The sequence below is a fragment of the Typopeltis vanoorti genome, chromosome 2 (genome assembly GCF_054136105.1).
Source record: "Typopeltis vanoorti isolate ZY-2024b chromosome 2, IOZ_Tvanoo_1.0, whole genome shotgun sequence".
Lineage (NCBI taxonomy): Eukaryota > Metazoa > Arthropoda > Arachnida > Uropygi > Thelyphonidae > Typopeltis > Typopeltis vanoorti.
This window is the reverse complement of record NC_143550.1, coordinates 15,079,241-15,105,909: the sequence shown is the minus strand read 5'-3', so window position 1 is coordinate 15,105,909 and position 26,669 is coordinate 15,079,241. Positions and strand designations below refer to the sequence as shown.

At 34.7% G+C, this 26,669-nt stretch overlaps 1 protein-coding gene across 1 annotated transcript in view; it reads right to left on the bottom strand.

The window, feature by feature from the left end:
- UQCR-C1 (Ubiquinol-cytochrome c reductase core protein 1) overlaps nt 1–26,669 on the bottom strand; it is a 258,580-nt gene that overhangs the window by 90,883 nt on the left and 141,028 nt on the right. Inside the window, exons 8-9 of the mRNA XM_090403677.1 lie at nt 26,385–26,423; nt 8,867–8,961 (exon numbers count right to left, since the gene is read on the bottom strand). Coding sequence (XP_090259803.1) covers nt 8,867–8,961; nt 26,385–26,423 — 134 coding nt within the window. The remainder of the gene's footprint in view (nt 1–8,866; nt 8,962–26,384; nt 26,424–26,669) is intronic.

The following is a 26,669-nucleotide window of genomic DNA, read 5'->3' as shown; positions in this document are numbered from 1 at the left end:
GAAACCCAGTAAATGAAGTTCTTTTCATATATTATTAGTGTTCACCATCGTGTTACTGGCACTCTGGAATTCATCACAGATGGTCTGTGCCGACTGCAGCTAGTTTTAACACCCTCCTGTCTCAGTCAGTCATTTTTAGCACCCTGAGTGTTTTCTTGTACTAGTAATGACAGACCATCTCCATTTGTTGATCACATCATTAAATGTTGATTTTGGATGCTCCAGTCGAGTGGCAATGGCACGTATGGACATGCCACCAATGTGATAGCCCACAATGACGCCTCTCTCAAACTCACTGTGTTCATGTCGTGCTGCCACACCACCTGTATTCAACTGCTACGATGGAATACTGCTTCCTACCATCTGTACACTGGTTTTTACGTTATTAACAAACCTAGATTGTTTCATACCTTCAAATAACAGGGGTGTCCGGAGAATTATTGGCAGATAAGGTATCAGATTACTATGTAAAAAGTGTATACCAATCCTCAGTAAACAAAAGCAATTTCTTAGAAAATCAAATGAAATATAAAACATAGAAATAAACACAAACAAGCACAATAAATTTTACAAGATAATTTACTACTCCACCTGACAACACGTATTCATGCCACACTTTACCGAATCACCTGATCAACAATAGTTTACTGGATTAGCCTACAACTATAGTTATTCACTTAGCTACCTAATGTAAACAGCGGTTGTTTATTATTGGTTAGTTATTTATACTTTGCAATACGTATCTAGAATTTATAGAATCACATGCTACTTACTCCACCCAGCAACTTATAGGATACACACATATATATATATATATATATATATATATATATATATATATATCACAAACATTAATTATTAATAATTTATTTACCAGTAATAAAAGTATTCCTATTCAAACATGATATTTTTCTCTTTTTATATCTGTGATTCTCACATGTTCATTTATTTATTTATTATGGTGGGTGGTTGATGGAGAGATATCAAAGGGTAGTTTATTCAGGAGTAGTCCAAAAGACGGCCTGTGACTAGTGGTGTGCCACAGGGTTCTGTTCTTGGACCACTGCTGTTTAATCTGTTCATTAACAATATAGGGAAGGATCTAAGTGGAACAGTTCATTTGTTTGCTGATGATGCAAAGTTGGGTAGGGCGATAGTGAATGTAGAAGATGTCAAAATCTTGCAGGATGACTTGGATAGATTGGAGTTCTGGGCTAAGGAGAGCTAAGGTTAGCAGGGGTGTTAGAGCTAGGTTCTTTACTTTTAGAGTGGTAAATGAGTGGAATAAGCTGCCAGAGTCTGTTGTGGGTGCTATGACGGTGAGTGAATTCAAGGCAAGGTATGATAGATGCTGTGAGAATGTCGTATAGTTGTGTGAACATGATGTTTAGGGCCTCCCTCGATGAGTAAGGACTCCCTGGAGTCACCCGAAATAATAATAATAATTATTATTCATATGGTCAAATACAAAAATATTCTGGGAAAATTTGGAGAAAAGAGCATAGCTAATAATAATGGCAAATACCTTTTGAATTTCTACTCAGGACATTGACTGGTTATTACTATCACAATGTTCCAACATAAAAATGCGTATAAATTACCATGGAAAAAAAGAATCAAGGAATAAGCAAAGTTGTATTGACTATGTTATTGTCGATAGTGATGTTTTCTAACTGATCCAGGACACTAGAGTGTACAGAGGATTTCAAATTGGAAGTGATCACCATTTAGTCTTCAGCAGATTAAAATTCAATTTCACATTCAAAAGAAGAACTTATAAGAGAGTTTTAAAATGAATAAAAGTTGAGATGCTATCAGATGTGAACTGTAGACTAAAATGCACAAACATTATTTAAGAAAAAATGAAAAAGTTTCAGAACACAAACCAAATCTTGGAGATTCAGTGGCAAATCCTGAAGAAAATATTAATTAATTCAGCCAGAGAAACACATGGTGAGGTTGTCTGCAAGGATAGAAAAATTAGAACTCCATGGTGGACACAGGAACTTAAAAAGGTAGTGAAAGAAAAGAAAAGAAGCATATTGAAAGTTATTGGTGAATAAATCAAAATCAGCTTGTGCTCTTAGAGAATACAGAGACAAATCTAAGAAAGCTAAACATTGTGTAAAACTACCTAAACAAAAGTTATGGGAAGACTTTGGTAAAAACATAGAAAATATCAAGAAGGTGGCAAGATATTCTGGAGGTTGCTGAAGCAGCTCAGAAATGGAGGAAAGAGTGCAAGGAATTAGAGATGATAAAGGTGACAGCAAAACTGGAAAAAAGACATCCTACATGTATGGAGTAATTACTGCTAAATGAAACAAGCAGTGTCAGCACAGTGGTAAAAAAACACTCAAGCATGCAATCGGAAATACATATCCATACATGAAAGAGAAAAAAAAGCCATCAAAAATCTGAAATGTGGAAAGGCAGCTGGAGTAGAAGGAGTATGGAGGTATAAAAGGCTTACAGTGGCTGCACTGCATACTTGAGAATGCCTGGACAGAGGGAAGAATTCCAAATGATTGGAGTAGAGCTCTCATAGTACCCATATATATAAAGAGAAATAAAAGTGAAGGAGAGAATTACAGAGGTATTTCGGTACTGAGTGTTCCTTGTAACATTTATGCAAATATACTTGAGAAATGGTTGAGAAGGATTGTGGAAAGGAATCTTGGTGAAGAATAAACTGGATTTGGGGCAAATAGAGGTTGTGAGGATAAGATTTTCACTTTATAATAAATAGCTGAGAAATTGTGGAAATATAAAAAAGGAATAAAATAAATACACAGGAACAAGATTCAAAAAAAGATTCTTACTATTTTTAAATAAAATTTACTCAACTGGTATCCCCCCAATAGAATGGAAAAAAGCAATTGTGATTCCTATCTTTAAGAAAGGTAATAGAGATGACCCTAAAAACTATAGAGGTATCAGTATACTAAATTCCTGATACAAAATATATAGCAGAATCTTAAATAACAAACTAATGAAATATTCCGAAAACTTTATTCTAGAGGTACAGAATGGATTCAGAAAAGGACGATCATGTATAGACCCAGCCTTTTGCCTAAAATTAATAGTAGAGAAAAGAAGGGAATATAATTTGGAAAACACATATTGCATTTATTGACTTCGGTGAATTTGAAATTTGAAAAAGCATTTGACAAAGTTAAAAGAAACATATTATTTAACATATTAAAAGAAAGACAAATACCAAATAATATCCTAAAAGCTATCACAAGTATATATGAAAATAATCAAATACAAATAAGATTAAATCACGAGCTATCATATACAAGAGAGATAAACCATGGGGTCCGAACAGGGATGTCCCCTCTCAGCAACTCTTTTTAATATCTACTTAAATGAAATAATAATAAAATGGAGTAAAAATTTACACCAAGGAATTAAACTTTCACCTACAGTTAATTTAAACACACTCCTCTTTGCAGACGACCAAATAATAATTACAAATTCTGAAGATAACTTGCAGAAAGCTATTTTAAAACTAAATGAGATATCCAAAGATTATGGTATGATAATATCAACAGAAAAATCAAAAACTATGGCCTTTAAAGGACAAGAACCAGCAAGAACTAAAATAGTAATAGATAACAAGATCTTAGAACAGGTGAATTCATTTAATTACCTAGGATGTATGATCACATATGAAAATGAAAAAGATATAAACGTAAAAATTGCAAAATATTTAAAAATAACAGGTGTAATTAACTTTATATTTAAACCAAACCTAGTTCAAAAACAAACCAGGCTAAAAGTATACAATACATTAGCCTTACCTCCATACATTAAGATTTATTCATATAAATCTTAATGTATGGAAGCGAAATCTGGACAATAAAACAAAAAGACAAACAAAGATTAACAACAGCAGAAATGAAGTTTATGAGAAAAACTGCAAAGTATACCCTATTTGATCACAAAAGAAACGAAGATATTATGAAAGAATTAAACCAAGAACCAGTAATAGAAAAAATTAAAAAATATAAACATAAATGGATGGAACACGTTCAAAGAATGAAAACAGAAAGATTACCAAAACAAGCCTTAAAGTACAAGCCATTAGGAAAAAGAAAACCAGGTCGTCCTCTTAAATGATGACTTCTAAGGCTGGAACAGGCCATGCTAGGCCTAAATCCTTGATACGTATGATGATGATTTAGGTTTTGTAGAGCTTTAGAAAGCAAATGACAAGATGCCAAGAGAAAAGCTATTCAAAACTCTACAGTTGTATGGTGTTAATTGGACCATTATATTAAGCAATACTTGATCTTTGAGTTGTAAGTCAGCATTTAGAAACGAAGGAAGTACATTGGAACATAGTATGAAGTGGTTAAACCTGATATCAAAATTGGAGATGTTACTCTCAGTGGATCATGTTATACTTCTAAATAAATCCAGTACAAGTCTACAAGATTCCTTGACAAAATTGAATGGCTGTTGTAATGGATTTGGTATGAAGGTCAGCAATAACAAGACAAAGACAATAAAAATAGGCAGAGGCACTGAAAATATCAATTGAATGGAGAAACTATAGAAAAAGTAAAATACTTCAGCTACCTAGGCACAATGTTTAGTGAAGACGGTAAATTAAATATGGAAACAGACAACATAATCGACAAAGCTGGTATGGTAGAAAGTAAGATGAATAAATTTATATGGAATAAGAGAGAAATTAGTCGAAACACTAAATTAGCTGTATAGAAGAAAGTGTTCAAACCAATTATAACTTATGGATCTGAGAGCAGGGTTAGAAGTAAAACACTTGATCAAAGACTAGAGAACGCAGATATAAGTGTCATGAGAAAGATTATAGGTGTGAACAAATGGCACCAATGGCAATATCATTTTAAAAACGACGATATTAGAAAGGAATTTGGCATTGTTGGCATCCAGGAGTGTGTTATCAGAACTAATCTCAGGTGGTGTGGTCATTTAAACCGAATAGGAGAGGAAGGATTAGCAAAACAAGTGTTCTCTACCCAGGTTGGCACGAAAAAGACCCAGAGAAAGACCAACATCATCATCATGTAAACTCAAGGGGTGTACAGGATATGATAGTACTACACGAAAAATTTACATCATTACTAACTTCCTGTCTTCAATTTTCCTCCAAATCAGTCTGTTACTTGTCAAGACTCCAACATTATCAGATCTTATATTTCTATCGTCTAAGGCACTTTGTACCGTATCAATCCACCTATATCTTGGTCTTACTCTGGGTCGTTTTACTACCAACCTACCTGGCAGTAAACACTTGTTTACTGCCAACAGAGAACACTTGTTTTGCTAATCTTTCCTCCCCCATTCTGTTTAAGTAACCATACCACCTGAGATTAGCTCTGTTAATGCATTCCAGGATGCCGACAACGTCAAGTTCTTTCTTAATATCCTCGTTTTTAATATGATATTGCATTTGATGCCATCTGCTCACACCTCTAATCTTTCTCAGGACTCTCATATCTGCAGTCTCCAGTCTTTGGTGAAGTGTTTTACTTCTGACCCAGCTCTCAGATCCATAAGTTAAAACAAGTTTTAACACTTTCTACTATACAGCTAATTTAGTGTTTTGACTAATTTCTCTCTTATTTCATATAAATTACTTCAGTTGACTTCCTACCATACCAGCTTTGTTGATTCTGTTGTCTATTTCCATATTTAATTTACCATCTTCATTAAAAATCGTGCCTAAGTAACTGAAATGTTTTACTTGTTCCACCGGTTCTCCATTCACAACACAGTTGATATTTTCAATGATTCTGCCTATTTTCATTGTCTTTGTCTTTTTATTGCTGACCTTCATGCCAAATAAATTACAAGAGTTATTCAATTTAGTCAGTGAATCTTGCAGACTTGTAGCGGATTTATTCAGAAGCATAGCATTGTCCGCAAAAAGCTGACATTAACATCTCCAATTTTGATATCATGTTTAATACCACTGTCCTTCATAATGTGATTCATATAGATAATGAATAACAGAGAGGATAATGTACATCCTTGTCTCACACCAGATTCAACATTAAACCATCTTCCAGTATTTCCTGCTGACTTACAACTCAAATAAAGACTAAGTATTGCTTGATATAAGGCCCCATTGACACCATATAACTGTAGCATATTGAATAGCTTCTCTCTTGGCACCTTGTCATATGCCTTTTCCAGATCTACAAAACTTAAATACAGATCTTTGTTATATTCCCATGCTTTCTCAACTATTTGTCGTAAAGTGAAGATCTGATCCTGACAGCCTCTATTCTGGGTGAAGAACAACCAGAATCCAGCTTGTTCTTCCACAATTCTTCTCAACCGTTTCTCAAGTATACTGGCATAAATCTTGCCCAGAACACTCAGTAGGGATATACCTCCATAATCCTCACATTCAGTTTTATTTCCCTTTTTATATATGGGTAGTATTAGAGCTCTACTCCAATCATCAGGAATTCGTCTCTCTGTCCAGGCATTCTGAACTATGCAGTGCAGCCACTGTAAGACTTTTATACCACCATACTTCAGCATTTCTGGTAGAATATCATCTACTCCTGGGCCTTTCCACATTTCAAGCCTTTGATGGCTTTTTCTACTTCAAGTATGGATATGTATTCCTGACTGCATGCCTGGTCAGTGTTTTTTTATCACTGTGCTGTCATCACTGCTTGTTTCATTTACAGTTTTTCAAAGTAATTACTCCATACTTCAAGGATATCTTTTTCTCCTGTTTTCATGTTACCTTTATCATCTCTAACTCCTTTTATAGCACTCTTTCCTCCATTCCTAAGCTTCTTCGACAACCTCCAGAATATTTTGCCATCTTCTTGATATTTATTTTCTATGTTCCTGCCAAAGTCCTCCCATGACTTTTGTTTAGCTAGTTTTACACATTGTTTAGGCTTTCTTACATTTGTCTGTGTATTCTGTAAGAGCACAAGATGACTTATTTGCCAGGAACTTTTGATATGCTTTCTTCTTTTCCTTCACTGCCTCATTAACTTCCTGTGTCCACCATTGAGTTCTAATTTTTCTATCCTTGCAGACAACTTCACCACATACCTCTCTAGCTGAATCAATCAGTGTTTTTTTTCAGGGGTTGCTGAATCTCCAAGGTTTGGTTCCTGAGTTCAAACTCTTTCATTTTTTCATCAATAATCTTTGTGGATTTTAGTCTACAGTTCACATCTGAGAGCTGCTCAACTTTTATTCGCTTTAAAACTTTCTTACATGTTATTCTTTTCAATGAAATTCAATTTTATCCTGCTCAAGACTAAATAGTGATCACTTCCAATTTCAAATCCTCTGTACACTCTGGTGTCCTGCACCAAGGTGAAAACATCACTATCAACAATAACATAGTCAACGAGACTTTTCTTCTTCCTTGCCTCTTCTCTCCATGTGAAGTTGTGTACATTTTTATGTTGGAACATGGTGTTAGTAATAACCAGTCCATGTCCTGAGCAGAAATCCAACAGGTAGTATTTGCCATTATTGTTAGTTTTGCTCTTTTCTCCAAATTTTCCCAAAATATTTTTGTATGTCTGACAATCACTTCCTACTCTGCTATTTAAATCCCCAACAAGGACCAACTTTTCCTTTTTCATTGTGTCAGTTGCTTTTTCTAAAGCCTGAAAAAATACCTCCACTTCTACCTTAGTAGAACCTTCTGTGAGACCATAGACAATTAAGTCTCATTGCCCAGTTCCCCATTCTGATATTTGCCCACATTACTCTACTTGAGATTGCCTGCCATTCAAGATTAGCCTCGTATTTTGTGTTGAATACTATGGCTACTCCTTCTTTTCCTTGATTGTCATTGCCTGAATATAACATTTTGTATTTATTGCTCAGAAAGATCTAGCTCCATTTCTTTGCCATTCAGGCTTCTTATGTTGATAGTACAGATCTTTAACTCTGGTGATGTTGAGTTGGGGTGTGTTTTCAGATTTGTTCCAGTAACTGACTTTTTGCTGTTCGCCCTGCTTCCCTGGTGAAAACAACGGGGGGGCCTTGTTTAACCGGGCGACACCCCAGCTGCCATGAAAATTTTGTCATGTTATACCATCATTTTGTATTTTGGTTTAAGCCAATAAGAATACAATTTGGTGAGCTAAATCTCAAATTGCCAGCCCATCCTCGTTCGTTCAGTATCCAAGTATCCAACAGTGTGCACCTCGAGAAGGTGAGGATTGGACATTAGGTCAGAAGCCCTGGTCGGTTCTCCACATTCCTTTAAAGGCTATGTGGAGGTCTCCTCTCAGTTATACAGCTTTGACCCTTAAGTTCCCCTAGGGATTTTACATGTTCATTAATGTATCAGATGCAAACAAATCTCCTTCCTATTCGTCATGTTTTTTTTATTTTTATGCCATCATCAATATGTATCTAGAATTTATGCTCATTAATAATTGTTCACATTATTTACACGTTTTAGTAATTCAAATATTTCAACCAAACATTGCATTCTTCTTAATTATTGTTCTTCTAGTATATCTTAAAACAAACACATTATTAGTCTGCGCCCCCCCCCTCCCATTCCACACACACGCAGATTTGGTAAAAGAAACCATCGTAAGTGATGCGTCTGCAAAAATACAAGCAAGAAATTTCAGAGTTTTTTTCTAACCCCACCAGATAAGCATGATGGTGAGAGCAAGGCAATCGTCCTAATGTGAAAGTGTTAACTGAAGGCTCTCTAACACTGTCTTATGGAGATAAAAACTTTTAGTCGAAAAGTGACGTTATAAACTTTAGCTGAAAAGCCTTCCCTTAGGTCAACTGAACAAATACATTTGCAGATTTCATAAGAATATAATAACACAATAAACATAATAAATAAAAGATAACCTACCACAATCCTGTGTCCTTGTAACAAGTGTTAAATGACTGAAAACTGTGACAGATATTACTCTGTGCTGCTGAAGAAGCCAATCTACTTGCAATATTCTGTTTAAAAAAAGTTGTTAATATTAATATAGGAAAGGCATATTCATGTTCATTTATGCATAGATAAATGAATTAAAAGATATAGTATGGTTTTAAAACTTAGAAAAGTTCATAATTTTCATTCCAGAATCTCTAACTTCAAACATTACTTCAATTTAAGATATGGTCAATGTGATTAAGCTAAAAGCAATTTGAACATACTTTGTCTTTTATCTACCTGCAAATTTCAGCTAGACTATTTTGAAGTATAGTCTTCAAAGAGACTTCTGTGGACAGGGATCAGGTTGATAGTTTATGTTAGGTATATATGTTGCATGGAGACTGTTTGTTGATCAACATAATTTTAATCTCTTATAGTTTTGAGTTCATTACAGGAAATTCTTCAGACAGGTGAAATTCATCATGCATATCAAGGATATAGGCCTAGCATGGCCTGTTCCGGCCTTAGAAGTCATCGTTGAATCGTTTAAGAGGACGTCCTGGTTTTCTTTTTCCTAATGGCTTGTTTTGGTAATCTTTCTGTTTTCATTCTTTGAACATGTTCCATCCATTTATGTTTATATTTTTAAATTGTTTTTCTATTACTGGTTCATAGTTTAATTCTTTCATAATTTCTTCATTTCTTTTGTGATCAAATAGGGTATACTTTGCAGTTTTTCTCATAAACTTCATTTCTGCTGTTGTTAATCTTTGTCTTTTTGTTTTATTGTCCAAATTTCGCTTCTATACATTAAGACTGGTAGGGCTAATGTATTGTATACTTTTAGTCTGGTTTGAACTAAGTTTGGTTTAAATATACAGTTAATTACACCCGTTATTTTTAAATATTTTGCAATATTTACGTTTCTATCTTTTTCAATGTCATATGTGATCATTCATCCTAGGTAGTTAAATGAATTCACCTGTTCTAAGATCTTATCTATTACTATTGTAGTTCTTGCTGGATCTTGTCCTTTAAAGGCCATAGTTTTTGATTTTTCTATTGATATTATCATACCATAATCTTTGGTTATCTTATTTAGATCTAAAATAGCTTTCTGTAATTTATCTTCAGAATTTGTAATTATTATTTGGTCGTCGGCAAAGAGGAGAGTGTTTAAGTTTACTGTAGGAGAAAGTTTAATTCCTTGATGTAAATTTTTATTCCATTTTATTATTATTTCATTTAAGTGGATATTAAAAAGAGTTGCTGAGAGGGGACATCCCTGTTGGACCCCTTGGTTTATCTCTCTCGTATATGATAGCTTTTAGGATATTATTTGGTATTTGTCTTTCTTTGAATATGTTAAATAATATATGTTTCTTTTAACTCTGTCAAATGCTTCTTCAAAGTCAATAAATGCAATATGTGTTTCTAAATTGTATTCTCTTATTTTCTCTATTACTAATTTTAGGCAAAAGGCCAGGTCTATACATGATTGTCCTTTTCTAAATCCATTCTGTACTTCTAAAATAAAGTTTTCGGAATATTTCATTAGTTTGCTATTTAAGATTCTGCTATATATTTTGTAACAGGAATTTAGTATACTGACACCTCTATAGTTTTTAGGGTCATCTCTATTACCTTTTTTAAAGATAGGAATCACAATTGCTTTTTTCCATTCTATTGGAGGGATACCAGCTGAATAAATTTTATTTAAAAATAGGAGTCTTTCTTTGAATCTCATTCCTGCGTATTTATATAGTTCTGAACATAGCTTATCTTCTCTAGGTGATTTTCCGTTTCTTGTTTCTTTCAGGCCGATTTCTAATTCTTCTTTAGTTATTTCCTTTTCATTAATTGTTTGCCAGTTGTCTTTTTAAAAATATTTGTCTGTCCACAATTCTGCGTAGTAATTTAGAAATTCTTCTAATTTCAATTTGGTGTTTAATTTTATGTTTTTTCTTAGGTATCTGCATTTAAGTGTTTCAATATCTTATATACATTGGGTGTTATTTTATATAAATCATGTTCTAAATTAGAAACAAATTTGTTTCATGTTATAATAGATTTCACGGTATTGATATGAACACAGATGGATAAGAAAATAACTATCTATTACTTAAAAGCTAATATTTCGCTGGTATTATATCCAGCATCTTCAGAGCATACAACACAAAGTTTGTTACAAATGCAAGACAACCACAATCCAGTGTAACAGTGGGGCTAGTATAAGTAATTGCAGAGTGCAATACAAGTCCTAATATACCGCCATCTAGGTTAAAAAAAAAAAAGTTCAAAGTTTTGAAATAGAAGTCCAAATGATAGTCTTAGAAAGTTTGAAAAAATAAAATAAAATAAAAAATAAATAAAATAAAATAGAAGTAATAAATATTAATTTGATCTTAGGATGACTGTCTCCCAAATCTTTAGTAGATTTATACAGCCATACTTGTTAAGGTTTGGAGTATGTTTTAAGGCTTCTGTTGATTCCAGGAACAACCTATCTGACTTGTAGAAGCTTCTGTGCATTACTTTTGTTTCTTTCCAATTGATCCTGTGTGCAGGGAGTATCCAAAGCATGGTCTGCCAGACCCGACTTGCCATAGTGAAAGTGTCGGATATATTTTTTTTTTTTCACTGAGGCGGATGTCCACAGTTCTTCCTGTCTGTCCATAGTAGGCTTGATGGCAAGAACAGGGTACTTCATAGACTCCTGGATGTGATAAAGGAGTGCATTTGTCCTTAGGTGAACGGATGAGAGTTGCTAATTTTACATAAGGTTTAAATACTGTGCGTAGTTGGTGTTTGTTAAGCACCCTAGATAACTATTCAGATGTGCCTTTAATATATGGGATGGTGATAGTTTTGTTGTAGTCTTCTGTGGAAGATAGAGGGGATTTCTGGGTAGCATTTAGTATATTATCTATCTTATGGGGATTATAACCATTGGTTAAGAAGGTGTGACATAGGTGAGAAAGTTGAGCAGTGAGAGAAATGCCATTGGAACAGATTGCTCTAGCTCTATGGGTTAGTGTTTTTAAGATACCATATTGTTGAGAAGGGTGATGGTGTGATTGTTTGTGTAAGTATCTCCCTGTATGTGTGGTGTTCTATAAACCGAAAATGATAAGGAACCTTCTGAAAGACGTGTGATCAAGTGTGTCCAGGAAGGGCAGGCAGTCATTGGCTTCTAGTTCCATTGTAAAGTGGATTTCAGGGTGCTAGCTATTTAGATGCACTAAAAATGTATTCAATGTGTCTGGGCCATGTGGTCAAATAGCAAACACATCATCGACATAGCATAGCCCGAGACTAGGTTTGAGAGTGGCTGTGTTGATAGCTAATTTTTCTAGATGTTCTATGTAGAAGTTGGCTAAGGTGGGAGAAAGGGGTGAACCCATAGCTGTTCCATCATATACAAACAATCAGATGGGACAACTATGGGTTCGAACATATAAGGCCGGAAAGATGGTGCAGGAACATAGTTGAGTCAAAGTTCCAGGAAGAACAGTGTGGCTTCGTCCTGGTAGAAGCACAACTGACCAAATCTTCACTTTAAGGCAAGTCTTTGAGAAATCTTGGGAATATGCCAAGAATGTCTACACGTTTTGTGGACTTGGAGAAGGCATATGACCAGGTTCCTCGGGATAAGCTTTGGCAAGTAGTACATGAGTATGGAGCGGATGGCCAACTATTAGCTGCCATCAAGTCCCTGTATAAATGCCCAGAGTTTTGTGTCAGGGTAAACAGCACAAAGTCTTTTCACAGTCTCTGTTGGCCTCTGCCAAGGGTGTGTTCTGTTATCCCTCTTTTTCATAATATTTATGGACTGGATTGACAGGCACAGCCGAGACAGTGAGTGTGTCCGAATTGGAAGATGTAGCATTGGACGTTTGCTTTTTGCAGATGACCTAGTTCTGCTTGGCCCTTCCACAGATGACCTCCAGCGGACCCTGGATAGGTTTGTAGCTGTTTGTGCAGATGCTGGAATGAAGATCAGTGTGGCTAAAACTGAAAGATTTGTGGTCTCAAGACAACCATCCCAGTGCACTCTACATGTAAGTGGAGTCCCAACGAGGCAGGTGGAGAAGTTTAAATACCTTGGGTCCATATTCACAAATGATGGAAAATGGGTTGTAGGGCTAGATACTCAAATTGGCTTAGCAAGCTCAATATTGGGGAGCTTGGCCGTTCGGTAGTATTGAAGCGGGAGTTAAGCCAGAAGGCAAAGCTGGCTGTCTTCAATACAGTCTATGTCCCCATCCTCACCTATGGTCATGAGAGTTGGGTAATGACCGAAAGAATGAGGAGACAAATCCAAGCGGCTGAAATGAGGTTCTTTCGAGGGGTTGCAGGGCTGACAAGACTCGACAGAGTAAGAAGCTTTGCAATTCGGGAAACCCTCAATACTCAACCGCTGCTTCTCCATGCTGAGAGATCACAGTTACGTTGGTACGAGCACCTGCTCAGAATGCCACAAGAGAGGCTCCCTCACCAGGCTCTTTTTTGCGAAGCCAGAGGGTGGGAGGCCACATGGAAGGCCAAGAACTCGCTGGATAGATTATATCCAAAACCTTGGGTGGACACGTTTGGGAATCCCACCAGAACACCTGAGCTTGGTGGCAGAGGATTGTGACCATTGGAAGTTCTTCTTGCAGCTGTTGCCCCCACAACCCAATTAGGAAGGGTGTGCCTTGAAGATGCATATATGTATGTATTTTTCAAACTTTCTAAGATTATCATTTGGACTACCATTTCAAAACTTTGACCTTTTTTTTTTTTAAACCTAGATGGTGCCATATTAGGACTTTAGTCTTCTGTTCCACACTGCAATTACTTATACTAGCCCCACTGTTACACCGGATTATGGTTGTCTTGCCTTTGTAACAAACTTTGTGTTGTGTGCTCTGAAGATGCCGGATATCATACCAGCGAAATATTAGCTTTTAAGTTAATAAATAGTTACTTTCTTATCCATCTGTGTTCATATCAATATACCGTGAAATCTATTACAACATGTCTGACGAACAGATAAGCCTATCCACGCACATAAATTTGTTTCATGATTCTCTATGTCTTTTTCTGACTTCTCTTTTAGAATCATCATCCTGACATGTACCCTCAAGGGGTGTACAGGATATGATAGTACTACATGAAAAATTTACATCATTACTAACTTCCTATCTACAATTTTCCTCCAAATCAGTCTGTTACTTGTTAAGATTCCAATATTATCATTATCAGATCTTATATTTCTATCGTATAAGGCACATGGTACCGTATCAATCCACCTATATCTTGGTCTTCCTCTGGGTCGTTTTCCTGCCTACCTGGCAGAGAACACTTGTTTTGCTAATCTTTCCTCCCCCATTCTGTTTAAGTAACCATACCACCTGAGATTAGCTCTGCTAATGCATTCCAGGATGCCGACAACGTCAAGTTCTTTCTTAATATCCTCGTTTTTAATATGATATTGCCATTGATGCCATCTGCTCACACCTCTAATCTTTCTCAGGACTCTCATATCTGCAGTCTCCAGTCTTTGGTGAAGTGTTTTACTTCTGACCCAGCTCTCAGATCCATAAGTTTTGAACTGGTTTGAACACTGTCTTGTATACAGCTAATTTAGTGTTCCGACTAATTTCTCTGTTATTCCATATGAATTTATTCAGTTAACTTCCTACCATAGCAGCTTTGTTGATTCTGTTGTCTGTTTCCATATTTAATTTATCATCTACAGTAAAAATCATGCCTGAGTAGCTGAAATGTTTTACTTGTTCCACAGGTTCCCCGTTCACAACACAACTGACATTTTCAACAATTCTACCTATTTTCATTGTCTTTGCCTTTTTAATGCTGACCTTCATACCATATCTATTACAACAGTTATTCAATTTAGTCAGGGACTCTTGCAAACTTGTAGAAGATTTATTTAGAAGTATAACATCATCTGCATAAAGCAAAGCGCTGATATTAACATCTCCATTTCTGATATCATGTTTAATACCACTTTCCTTCATAATGTGATTCATATAGATAATGAATAACAGAGGGGATAATGTACACCCTTGTCTTACACCAGATTTAACATTAAACCATCTTCCTGTACTTCCTTCAATTCTAAGTGCCGACTTACAACTCAAATACAGACTAAGTATTGCTTGATATAATGTCCCCATTGACACCATATAACTGTAGCGTATTGAATAGCTTCTCTCTTGGCACCTTGTCGTATGCCTTTTCCAGATCTACAAAAATTAAATACAGATCTTTGTTATATTCCCATGATTTCTCAATTATTTGTCGTAACGTGAAGATCTGAAAGCCTCTATTTCGCCTGAATCCAGCTTGTTCTTCACCATGCTTTTCTTCCACAATTCTTCTCAACCGTTTCTCAAGTATGCTTGCATAGATCTTGCCAGGAACACTCAGTAGGGAAATACCTCTGAAATTCTCACATTGTTTTATTTCCCTTTTTATATATGGGTACAATTAGAGCTCTACTCCAATCATCAGGAATTCGTCCCTCTCTCCAGGATTTCTGAACTATGCAGTGCAGCCACTGTAAGACTTTTATACCACCATATTTCAGCATTTCTGGGCGAATATCATCTAGTATGGATATGTATTCCTGACTGCATGCCTGGTCGGTGTTTTTTTACCCTGTGCTGTCATCACTGCTTGTTTCATTTAGCAATATTTCGAAGGAATGACTCCATTCTTCAAAGATATCTTTTTCTCCTGTTTTCATGTAACCTTTATCATCTCTAATTCCTTTTACAGCACTCTTTCCTTCCTCCATTTCTAAGCTTCTTCAACAACCTCCAGAATATCTTACCTTCTTGATATTTAATTTCTATTTTATTGCCAAAGTACTCCCATGGTTTTTGTTTACCTAGTTTTACACAGTGTTTAGCTTTTTTACATTTGTCTCTGTATTCTCTAAAAGCACAAGCTGATTTATTTGCCAGGAACTTTTGATATGCTTTCTTCTTTTCCTTCATTGCCTCATTAACTTCCTGTGTCCACCATGGAGTTCTGATTTTTCTATCCTTGCAGACAACCTCACCACATGCCTCTCTGGTTGAATCAATCAGGGATTTCTTCAAGGCTTGCCACTGAATCTCCAAGGTTTGGTTCCTGTTCTCAAACTCTTTCATTTTTCTTCAATAATTTTTGTGTATTTTAGTGTACAGTTCACATCTGAGAGCTGTTCAACTTTCATTCGCTTTAAAACTTTCTTACATGTTATTCTTTTCAATAAGAAATTCAATTTTATCCTGCTCAAGACTAAATAGTGATCACTTCTAATTTCAAATCCTCTGTACACTCTGGTGTCCTGCAGAGGGAGAAAACATCACTATCACCAATAACATATTCAATGAGACTTTTCTTATTCCTTGCCTCTTCTCTCTGTGAATTTGTGCACATTTTTATGTTGGAACATGGTGTTAGTAATAACTAGTCCATGTCCTGAGCAGAAATCCAACAGGTATTTGCCATTATTATTGGCTTTGCGCTTTTCTCCAGATTTTCCCAAAATATTTTTGTATGTCTCACAATCATTTCCTATCTGCTATTTAGATCCCCAACAAGGACCGACTTTTCCTTTTCATTGTGTCAGTTGCTTTCTCTAAAGCCTCAAAAAATTCCTCCACTTCTAACTTAGTAGAACCTTCTGTGGGACCATAGGCACAAATAAGTCTCATTGTCCAGTTCCCCATTCTCATATTTGCCCACATTACTCTACTTGAGACTGACTGTCATTCAAGAAGATTAGCCTTGTATTTTGTGTTGAATACTATGGCTACTCCTTTTCCTTGATTGTCATTTCCTGAATAAAGGAAAAGAAGGAGTAAACATATGGCTCTTATTGTTTTATATTCTTTTTAATCTTTTACTGCTTAACCATTTGTGATACGCTTCTTTTTTTCTTTTTGATTATTTCTTTGATTGTATCATCTCAGATCTTCAGTTTTTCATTTTATTAAATTTTATGGTCTTTCCTAATCTTTCATTTGCTGCTGCATTTAGTATCGTTTTTATATTAAGCCATTTTATTTCTATTTCTTCATTTTGTTTTATTTTATCTAGATATTGGTTAATTCTTTGTTCACATAGCCATTGTACATTTGTGTCATTCAATAGTCTAGTTTTATAAACAAATGTTTCAATTTTTCTTTCTGTTCTTGTTACTTGTAGCCATTTAGGTGGTAATCTTAATTTTATTTTAACAAGGAAGTGGTCACTGCTTATTTCATATCCTCTGTGAATTCTAACATCTAGTGAAAATTTTGATGTCTTTTCATTTAATATGAAGTAATCTAATATTGATTTCCATCCTCTTGCTGCCCAAGTATATTTATGTATGTCTTTATGTTTATAGAAGGAATTCATTATTTTTAGGTTATTATGAACTACAAAGGCAATCAATTTTTTACCATTCCTGTTTAGAGTATGTTCTCCATGTATTCCTATATTATTATTAATTTTCGTGTTTCCAATTGTTGCATTTAAGTCACCTGCTAAAATTTCGTAATCATTTTTATTTATTTTATTATATATGTTTTGTAGCTGATTATAAAAATCAATATTATAAATATCAATCAATATCCTGTTCTCTTCCTCCTTCTGGGGCATATAAACCAATATTGTTAAATAGCCTCTATCTATTTTTTATTCTAGTTTCTATTATTCTTTCATTCCATAATTTATAATGTTTTAACTGTTTTGAAAAGGAGTTATGAATTCAAATCATGACTCCTGCGTGTGCTCTTTGGTCTCTGTCGACTCCACTGTATATCACATTAAAATTTTCAGTTCTCCTAGTTCCTTTTAATTTCTTTTTTGTTTCAGTGATTACTGCTATTTTAAAATTTCTTTCATTTAATAAGTGGTCTAATTCTATTTCTTTATATGCTATTCTTCTTACATTCCAGTTTGCTATGTGTATTATATTTCCATTTTTGTTTTACCTTTTCCATTCCAGGGTCGTTTCCCATAGATTCAATCCAATTATCTTTTTCTGTCAGCTTACAAGTAGAAGTATATTAAATAGGGTGAAATTAAAAACTGATATTAAAACAACTGGGTTTTGTAACAAGCAAGCTAAACCGTATCAATCATACAGAATATTTGAAATAGACTAGCAATGTCACGTACACGTGATTCATGCCTTTTCGCTTGTATTATGAAGAGACCAGGTTTTGTTGAAAGATGATCAAGCGTGATGAAGGATAATACTTTGTTTCTTGTTACACTGACTAGGTTTAACATTTCTGATGATTCCTTGAGAAACAAAATGTAATCAATCTTGGCCATTTCTATGCACCAACATAGCACTTCACTTTTCTCTGTTGAATGTGCTGCTAGTCCTGATTTATGCTCTCCCTGTTTCCATACCCTTGATGCATTCTGATATGCATCTCTTGACTGACCAGTGTGTGTGTGTGTGTGTGTGTGTGTGTGTGTGTGTGTGTGTGTGTGTGTGTGTGTGAGTGAGTGAATCCCATATAGCAAATTCTATACGAAGAGCTGTTTTGTCTATTCTCAATTTTCTGAGTGCTGAATGGAGACGTGGGATAGAAATCTAATTTTATACTTTGCAATTTCTTTGAGATCTTGTGTGATGGACTGTATACAATGAAGCAATACTGCTACTCTATATTCATGTTTTTTATGTTATGTTTGTGTGGTATATGTGTCAGGATGTTCTCTGCTTTTCATTATTATTATTATAACAATTTTTTTTTTTGAAGGGTAAGACTGAGGTGTATGAGTTCTTTGCTTCTTTTCTCTGTAATGCTAAAAATGTTACAAGTCCTATTTTTATGATGGTTAGTGATAGGACAACACTGCTTGGAGTGTTTTCCTGTTGGCCTTCTTTAGACTGAAGATTCTGTTCAAAAATCTTCTCTGAACAGCCAAAGATTTAGGTTTAATTCAGTCTCTCAGGAAGACCTGTTTTCAAATAATTCCACAAACTGGAAACCTGGAATTGGGCTGCTAATGGGTTTATAACATGCAACATATAGCCTCTCCCAACCAAATGTAAGCCCCACCTCCACATGGTGCAGCATGGAGTAAACAAACAGGGCTCTGATGATTGCGAACATCTGGATTAGAAGATGTTCTGGTGTGGAGGCCAAGGTGGCAACCCCACCACCAGACTTACCTCATTTTGGCTAGTAACCAACCTGAAGAAAATCATATTACTTGAAAGTCTCCAAGGCAATTTCATTAGACAGCCTTTTTGGATAAAGACCCAAGACCAAATAATGGTTTCCACAAATAGATAAACAGGAAAATCAGAGTTTCTATCTGGAATATTCGGAGTATAACATATAACGTAGAATTAGATGCAGAACTAAAGGCAAAAAAAGTTCATTTGTAATATTACCGAAGGAAAAAAAAAATTAAGAGGAACAGAGAATCAGAACATTATACATAGATATACTGCAGAGTTGAAAGAGGAGTGAGCACTAGATCTGATTAATGATATGGATAAAAATAAAAATGACTAGAAAGCAAATACACAAAGTTACAACTACTGGAATGAAATATTATTAGAAACAAGAATAAAAACAAAAAAGAGGTCATTAACAATTATAGAAGCATATAACCAAGTAGAAGGTGAAGATGAAGAAAGGAAAAAATTTTATGTCATTATAGGATATATATTAGATAAAATACACCCAAATGACTTCATACTAATAGCAGGTGACGTAAATGCCAGAACAGGTAATGAATCAATACCATCCACGATGGGTAACTGCAGAGAAAACCATCTTAAAGAAAACAGAAAAAAGATCAACAGAATTTGCATCTTACAATAACTAAAGAATAATGAATAGTTTTTTTAGATTAAGATGCTCATAAATTTACCTGGTCAGCTAGGGCTCAAAAATCCATAGCTGAATACTTGATAGTCAAATTAGTAAACTTAGTAAATGATGTAAGAGTCTACAGAGGTTATAACATTGATTCAAATGCTCATTTGGTAATGGGAAATATAACAATACTACCAAACTGGGTAAAGAGAAGAAAATTAAATGACAATGAACTTATACATAAAATAAATCTCTTACTACAAACAAGAAAAAAATGAACGCATACCAAGAAAACAAATGAATATTTAAAATAAACAAAATGGAAGGAATGAACAGGAGGAGTTTAGTGAATTTCTTTTAGTATAGCTTTATGCCATGCTAACAGAAATTCATTACAGCAGCTTGTCATGTAAAGTCAACTATATATGATTCAAATTCTTTTTTTTTTGGGAGGGGGAGAGAGATAGGATACAGTACATTTTCCCTGAAATTTTCGAAGTTGTTTAGAATGCCATTCTTGGGTATTGGTATTATCACTTCCTTGCACTGGAGTGAAATGCCAGATGTAGCTCAAGCTGTAATACAGATATTTAATAATCGTCTCCAAAGATGTCTACAACCATATTTATTAACAGCTACTGTTATGCTGTCCAATATTGGTGCTTCCTCATTCTTTTGGATTTTTAATGTAGTTTTAAAAATTCTTGTATGATAAAATTGTTATATCTAATGGGAAGTTTGTTTTTAAAAAAAAATTTTTTTTTTTATTATTTTTGGCAATGTGGCTGGTAGTGAAATCCACCAGATAATTAAATTTAAGTAGTTCTTCCAAACTAACAGTTCTTCATCTTTGTATACTGCCTTCATTTTTATCTCTGATTATTATTAGTATTTTGAGTTGCCTTTCTTTGGTTTCTTCAGCAAATGGTGCAAATTAACTGTTTGCATAAAATCTGACTGCTAATTCGGTAGTCCTAGCTCTTATTCTTCTTGATTTAGAAGATATTATGTGTATTAAAGATAGGCAACAGGCATTAGAAATAAATTAAAACAATTTGTTTATGTAATATTATTTAAAACATTAAATAATACTGCATAATTTCATAGACATACCCAGTATGCACTCAATCAAGGAAAAGAAGGAGTAGCCATAGTATTCAACACTAAATACGAGGCTAATCATCTTGAATGGCAGGAATCTCAAGTAGTGATGTGAGCAAATATCAGAATGGGGAACTGGACAATGAGATTTATTTGTGCCTATGTTCCCACAGAAGGTTCTACTAAGGTAAAAGAGGAGGAATTTCTTGAGGCTTTATAGAAAGCAACTGACACAATGAAAAATTGGTCTTAGTTGGGAAAATTTGTAGAAAAGAGCAAAGCTAATAATAATGGCAAATACCTGTTGGATTTCTGCTCAGGATATGGACGGGTTATTACTAACACAATGTTCCAACATAAAAATGTACACAAATTCACATGGAGAGAAGAGGAAAGGAATAAGAAAAGTCTCATTAACTATGTTATTGTTGATAGTGATGTTTTCTCACTGGTGCAGGACACTAGCATGTACAGAGGATTTGAAATTGGAAGTGATCACCATTCAGTCTTGAGAAGGATAAAACTGAATTTCATTTCATATGCTAACCACTTGGACAGCCTGCTGGTCGAGTGGTTAGCGTATCTGCTCTCTAGCCAAAAGGCTGCGGGTTCGAATCCCGATGTGGGCATGGATGTTTGTGATTGTCTTTGGAAATAATCGTGGTCAGGAATTTCAAGTAGAGTAATGACTTTGGTGTAGTTGCAGTCAGTTGGTGGATTGAGCAGCAGATGCAGAGTTGTGGAGCAGGTGCCCTCCCTCAATGAGTCTTTGGACTCCATGTAGGTTTCTAATAACAATAATAATATTGAAAAGAAGAACATGTAAGAAAGTTTTAAAGCAAATAAAAGTTGAGTAGCTCTCAGATGTGAAATGTAGCTAAAATACACAAACATTATTCAAGAAAAAATGAAAGAGTTTGAGAACAGGAACCAAACCTTGGAGATTCAGTGGCAAGCCCTGAAGAAAGCACTGATTAAATCAGCCAGAAGCATGTGGTGAGGTTGTCTGCAAGGACAGAAAAATCAGAAATCCATGGTAGACACAGGAGTAAAAAAGAAAGCATATCAAAAGTTCCTGACAAAAGTGTCAGCTTGTGCTCTTAGAGAATACAGAGACAAATGTAAGAAAGCTAAACACTTGGTAAAACTAGCTAAACACTTGGTAAAACTAGCTAAACAAAACTCATTGGTAAGAACATAGAAAACAAATATCAAGAAAGTGGCAAGATATTCTGGAGATTGTTGAAGAAGCTCAGAAATAAAGGAAAAAGTGCTGTAAAAGGAATTAGAGATGAAGGTGACGTGAAAACTGGAGAAAAAGATATCCTTGAAGCACGAGTAATTACTTCGAAAAATTGCTAAATGAAACAATCAGTGATAGCACAGTGGTAAAAAACACTGACCAGGCATGCAATCAGGAATACATATCCATACTTGAAGTAGAAGAAGCCATCAAAAGCCTAAAAGTGGAAAGGCAGCTGGAGTAGATGATATTCGACCAGAAATGCTGAAGTATGGAGGTATTATAGTCTTACAGTGGCTGCACTGGATAGTTCAGAAGGCCTAGACAGAAGGACAAATTCCAGATGATTGGAGTAGAGCTCTCATAGTACCCATATATAAAAAGGGAAAGAAAACTGAATGTGAGAATTACAGATATATTTCTTTACTGAGGATTCTCAGTAAATCCTTGTCTGGTGTAAGACAAAGATATACATTATTCACTCTGTTATTCATTATCTATATGGATCACATTATGAAAGAAAGTAGTATTAAACTTGGTAAGATATATGCAAGTATACTTGAGAAAACGGTTGAGAAGGATTGTGGAAAAGAATCTTGGTGAAGAACAAGTTGGATTCAGGCCAAATAGAGGCTGTCAGGATCAGATTTTTACTTTATGACAGATAACTGAGAAAGCATGGGAATATAACAAAGATCTGTATTTAAGTTTTGTCGATCTGGAAAAGGCATATGACAAGGTGCCAAGAGAGAAGTTATTCAATACGTTACAGTTATATGGTGTCAATGGGGCATTATATCAAGCAATACTTAGTCTTTATTTGAGTTGTAAGTCAGCAGTTAGAATTGAAGTACAGGAAGATGGTTTAATGTTAAATCTGGTATGAGACAAGGATGTACAGTATCCCCTCTGTTATTATCTATATGGATCACATTATGAAGGAAAGTGGTATTAAACATGATATCAAAATTGGAGATGTTAATGTCAGCTCTTTCCTTTATGTGGACGATGTTATACTTCTAAATAAATCCGCTACAAGTCTGCAAGATTCCCTGACTAAATTGAATAACTGTTGTATTAGATATTGTATGAAGGTCAGCAGTTGTATTAGATATTGTATGAAGGTCAGCAATATCATGACAAAGACAACAAAAATAGGCAGATGCATTGAAAATATCAATTGCATTGTGAATGGAGAATGTATAGAACAAGTAAAACATTTCAGCTACTTGAGCACGATTTTTAGTGAAGAAGGTAAATTAAATTTGGAAATAGACAACTGAATTAACAAAGCTGGTATGGTAGGAAGTCAAATGAATAAATTTACATGGCAGAAAAATTAGTCAAAACACTAAATTAGCTGTATACAAGAAAGTGTTCAAACCAATTTTAACTTATGGATCTGAGAGCTGGGTTAGAAGTAAAACACTTGACCAAAGACTAGAGACCGCAGATATGAGAGTCCTGAGAAAGATTAGTGTGAAAAGATGGCATCAATGGTAATATCATTAAAAACGAGGATATTAGGAAAGAAGTTGACATTGTTAGCATCCATGAATGTGTTAGCAGAGCTAATCTCAGGTGGTATGGTCACTTAAACAGAATGGGCGAGGAAAGATTAGCAAAACAAGTGTTCTCTGCCAGATTGGCAGGAAAACGACCCAGAGGAAGACCAAGATATAGGTGGATTGATATAGTCAAAAGTGCCTTAGAAGATAGAAATATAAGATATGATAATTTTGGAGTCTTGACAGGTAACAGATTGATTTGGAGGAAGATTGTAGATAGGAAGTTAGTAATGATGTAACTTTGCATGCAGTATTATCATATCCTGTGTACCCCTTGAGGGTATATGTCAGGAATTTGAAGATGATACTCAGTGTGAACTAAAGTGTACTAGTTATAATCAAGTAAAAACAGAATATCAATTAAAAAAAAATGAGGATGTGTTAGCCACAAATCACAAGAACAACTGTAATCCCATTAGAGTTCAAAGGAAAAATTCAATTGAGTAAGCGCATTACTTAGGTGTATGGGAATATTTAATAAGACTGCTGGCTTATTTGGTTGAGTGTGGCAGACAAATCACATGGACTTTATATTCCACAATGGATTACTGTGTGTTTATATCATGCTGTGGCATTGGATGTTGCGAATGACTTTAGGTGTACTAGTTATACCACCCTGTTTATTTGAGGTCTCAACTGCTTGAAAAGGGCCATGTTTTGGTCTCTAGGATTTCTGTTTCAAGTTTATCTATTAACTTTTAGGTAGGTAGCATATAATACTTATGTATGATAAGATTATAGCCATTCATAGCTGGGATTTATGTTTAAAACAGGATCTTTACTCTCCAACCAACAAGCTATGGGTTCGCATTCCACCTCATGTATGAATGTTTGTGAATATCTTTAGAAGGTACAAGAATTTAACTACTTCAGCTAAAGATACTCCTTGTTTATTGCAAAAGTTTCATTTTTAGTCTCTAGATCAAGGTTCAGAGATTACATATCTTTCAGCCTGCCCACAGTATTACAGATGAATATCATTATAACAAATTTCAAGGGACCACAGAAATAATCTGTTCCTGTGAATCTGGTTAAAATGAATTTTCTTTAGAATGTGCCTTTATAGGCCTTAAATCAGGACTATTCCATCAGCAATATGCTGTAGTAAGTGAATGAGGTTGTTATAGTAGTGTTTGCTATAGTGAGGGTTGGCTGTAATACTAATGTAATATAGATGTACATACATTTAATGGATGATACACACACAACATTTAAGACTTCTTAACTCTTAAAAAATTAAATCTTGCTATTCATGCTTTTTCTTCCAGCCTCTCATGTGTGAAGTTTTAATTTTTCAGATCTGAGTGACTCTTGGTATCTTAAATCCTGATATTTGTCTAAGCATACACCTGCTAATCATTCTGTTAAGTTACAAGAACAAGGGAACCTGATACTCTTGAAGGGAAGGGAACAAATAGAAAGGTGGTCACCGAGAGAATGGGAAAATCACTGGCTTGTAGAGGTGGAAGGAGACTTATAGATTTACAATACTGGGTAGCATGTGCAATTGCTGTGATAAATCTTTCATGTAAAGAAAGACTAAGAATATCTTTGCTTGTGGAACTTATGGATGAAAGCAAATAGTAGCTTTATCAGCTGGGAGTTATAAATATTAGAGAGAAAAGCAGATTTAACATGAAGAAGGTTGTTATAGAATATTCTGTACAGCATAAGGTGTGTACTCAATGTATACAGTTAACAGTACCTGATTTTTGAAAAGTATGATGCCGATAGGATGTAGCATCAACGTACCCTGCAAACTGAAAAAAACTGTGCTGCTATCTGGCTGTTTTAGAACAAGTGAATCTAGGAGTGGATGATTACTATTAAAAAACATATTTTTTAAATACAAAGTTGGTAATTTCCATCTACCTACATGATACAAAATTAATACTTGTTTTAGGATTAACACTGGAATAACTATCCCATCCAGTAGTAAAGGAACTGACTTGTAGCTTTTCAAATTAAGCCTTGGCAATGCTGTGATATAGTTCAACAGATAGTTTTGAGCCTTTTGTTGGTGCTGTTGATATAAGAACAATAAATGTACAAAATCTTTGTTAGGCTGGTTAATAATGACTAGACAAAATTTTATACCTAGTGATAAGTATAAAATTTTGTCTAGTCATTATTAACCAGCCTAACAAAGATTTTGTACATTTATTGTTCTTATATCAACAGCACCAACAAAAGGCTCAAAACTATCTGTTGAACTATATCACAGCATTGCCAAGGCTTAATTTGAAAAGCTACAAGTCAGTTCCTTTACTACTGGATGGGATAGTTATTCCAGTGTAATGGTGATGTAACTGTCTTCATAGTAGTTGGTATGAAATGATGTAATATGTACATCCTAAGTATTGTATAGTGAACTCCATTTATTTTTCTTTCTTCCTTTTTTTTTTTTTTTTTTTAGTGTAATAAAAAAAAATTGTAAAACGTCTTTTTTGTGTACTCTGCCATCTTCTGTGCCCAAGGCTAGTCCCTCACTCACCTGATCACTGTTATGGTCACAGAAATTGAAATATAAAATGGTGGTGAATGAACTGCTGCTGCAAGTTCTGTTGAAAAAAAAAAAAAAAAAAAGCTTGAAGAGGCAGAGAGTGAGATCATAAATCAAACCAACTGTTCTTTAAAGTAAAGAAGAAGCCCAGCTTTTATGATACTAAAACAAATCAAGAAAAAAAAAAAGGATGTGAATTCTTCTTAAAGATAAAAAAAGCTTAAAGATAAATAATAAGATAAATGAAAATTCTTACTGCACCACCACCATGAGATCTATCCCAGCTGCCAATAAGCTGAAAGAAAAGAAAAACACTGAAGATTTCTATAGGTTTATTTAAAATTCAATTAATTATGTTATTAAATTATTCGTTACTTCCCCAAGATAAAAACTGGAATATTTTCTAGTCTATCTTGGAAAATACTAAAGTATATCATATGATATGCTAATTCTATCCTACAAATACCACTTATAACTGAGCATGCCAGATGCAGTATTTTAAACATATGCACAACTTGTCATTTCTGTTGACATGTAGACA